General features: G+C 58.2%; 1 protein-coding gene across 1 annotated transcript in view; it reads left to right on the plus strand.

The window, feature by feature from the left end:
• The first annotated feature begins 571 nt into the window (after nucleotides 1-571).
• Nucleotides 572-1355, plus strand: part of jing (AE binding protein 2 jing) — an 88969-nt gene continuing 88185 nt past the window's right edge. Inside the window, exon 1 of the mRNA XM_018520961.1 lies at nucleotides 572-1349. Within this exon, the coding sequence (XP_018376463.1) occupies nucleotides 865-1349 (485 nt within the window). The 5' untranslated portion in view covers nucleotides 572-864. The remainder of the gene's footprint in view (nucleotides 1350-1355) is intronic.

The raw sequence follows: 1355 nt of genomic DNA on the forward strand, positions 1-1355 counted from the left end.
TTACTTCTTACTCCGTGTATTGTAGACGACGCCTTAGTGTTCTCGCCCTAAAGGTATATACGTATGTCGGAACACGAACATTTAAAAAATGAATTAGTCTTTTGTTTCATTGAAAGTAAGGAAATAAAGGACTCTCTATAATTGGTTCATTTTTGTACGCATTATGCGTTATGTGTTATGCAAGATCCTGTGTTCCTGCCCTTGTGAAAAGCCCATTAATCTACATTGGTGGAAATGAACAAGAGCGACGTGTACGTGATCACTGATCAGCCTGATCACGTGATACGGAGACTCGTCAAGACTCGTTGAAGCGCAGCTTGGTGCAGCGCGCGAACGCTCGCGCTCGGTTCGGACTTGGGGCAATCGGGCCGCGTCGGAGGTGGTCGGAGCACGTTCGGCTCGAATGAGAATGAGGTGGGGCGGCCGGTACGGCAGGGCAGACAGAGTGCATCAGCAGTGCGTCGACGTTCGCCGTTCGGCAATCGGCGCCGTGGCCGCCGTATAGCCGTATAGCCGTATTGTTGGATTGTTACGTGTGGACTGTGGACAGTGGAGTGGGTAAATCGAGAGGGGCTCGCTTGGCGAGCCGAGCGGAGCCGAGCGAAGCCGAGTGCCGACTGACTGTCTGTCTGTCTGTCTGTCCTGTGTGCGGAGTCAGCGGAGTCAGCGGAGTGCGCCGCCGGATCATAGCGCCGAGCGCGAGGAGCAGCGAGGAGCAGCTCCGAGTCCCGAGTCTCCGAGCAGCCGCGGTGCGGTCGTATGCTGCTCGTGTGTGCCATAGGGGGCCACTGCCGGACGCGACACGGATACGGACACGGACACGGCACGATCACACAGTAGCGCGCGTTCGCGTTCGTTTACAAGATGGCAGACGACGGCCCGTCCGCGGCGGAGGACGCGACCGCGGCGGTGGCAACGGGACTGGGGGACGGTGATTCTCGCGTGACAAGGGAGCGGCACAAACGCGCGGACGCCACCACGCTGATCGTCACGTCGGGCCAGGACGCCTCCTCATCCTTCGCGGAGCGCGTCGGCGGACACGAGGACGCCTCGAGCAGCGCGTCTCCGTGCGAGCTCGACGATCATCATTCTCACCAATCTCACCACGAGCGTCGTCTTCATCATCGTCATCAACATCAGCATCAGCAGCCTCGTCATTCTTACCACCATCATTCATCGTCTCATCATTGTAATCATCACCACTTTAATCCTCATCGCCATCACCTTGCTAATCATTGCGACAACGATCGCGTCAGTGGTGATTCTCCATCGCCCGTCGACGCGACTGGGCCAACCGCGAGCGACGGCGAGGAAGAGAACGGCGGCGGCGACGGCATCGGTCTCGGAGCGCCTTG

This window comes from Trachymyrmex cornetzi, unplaced genomic scaffold (genome assembly GCF_001594075.2).
Source record: "Trachymyrmex cornetzi isolate Tcor2-1 unplaced genomic scaffold, Tcor1.1 scaffold949, whole genome shotgun sequence".
NCBI classification, from domain to species: Eukaryota; Metazoa; Arthropoda; class Insecta; order Hymenoptera; family Formicidae; genus Trachymyrmex; species Trachymyrmex cornetzi.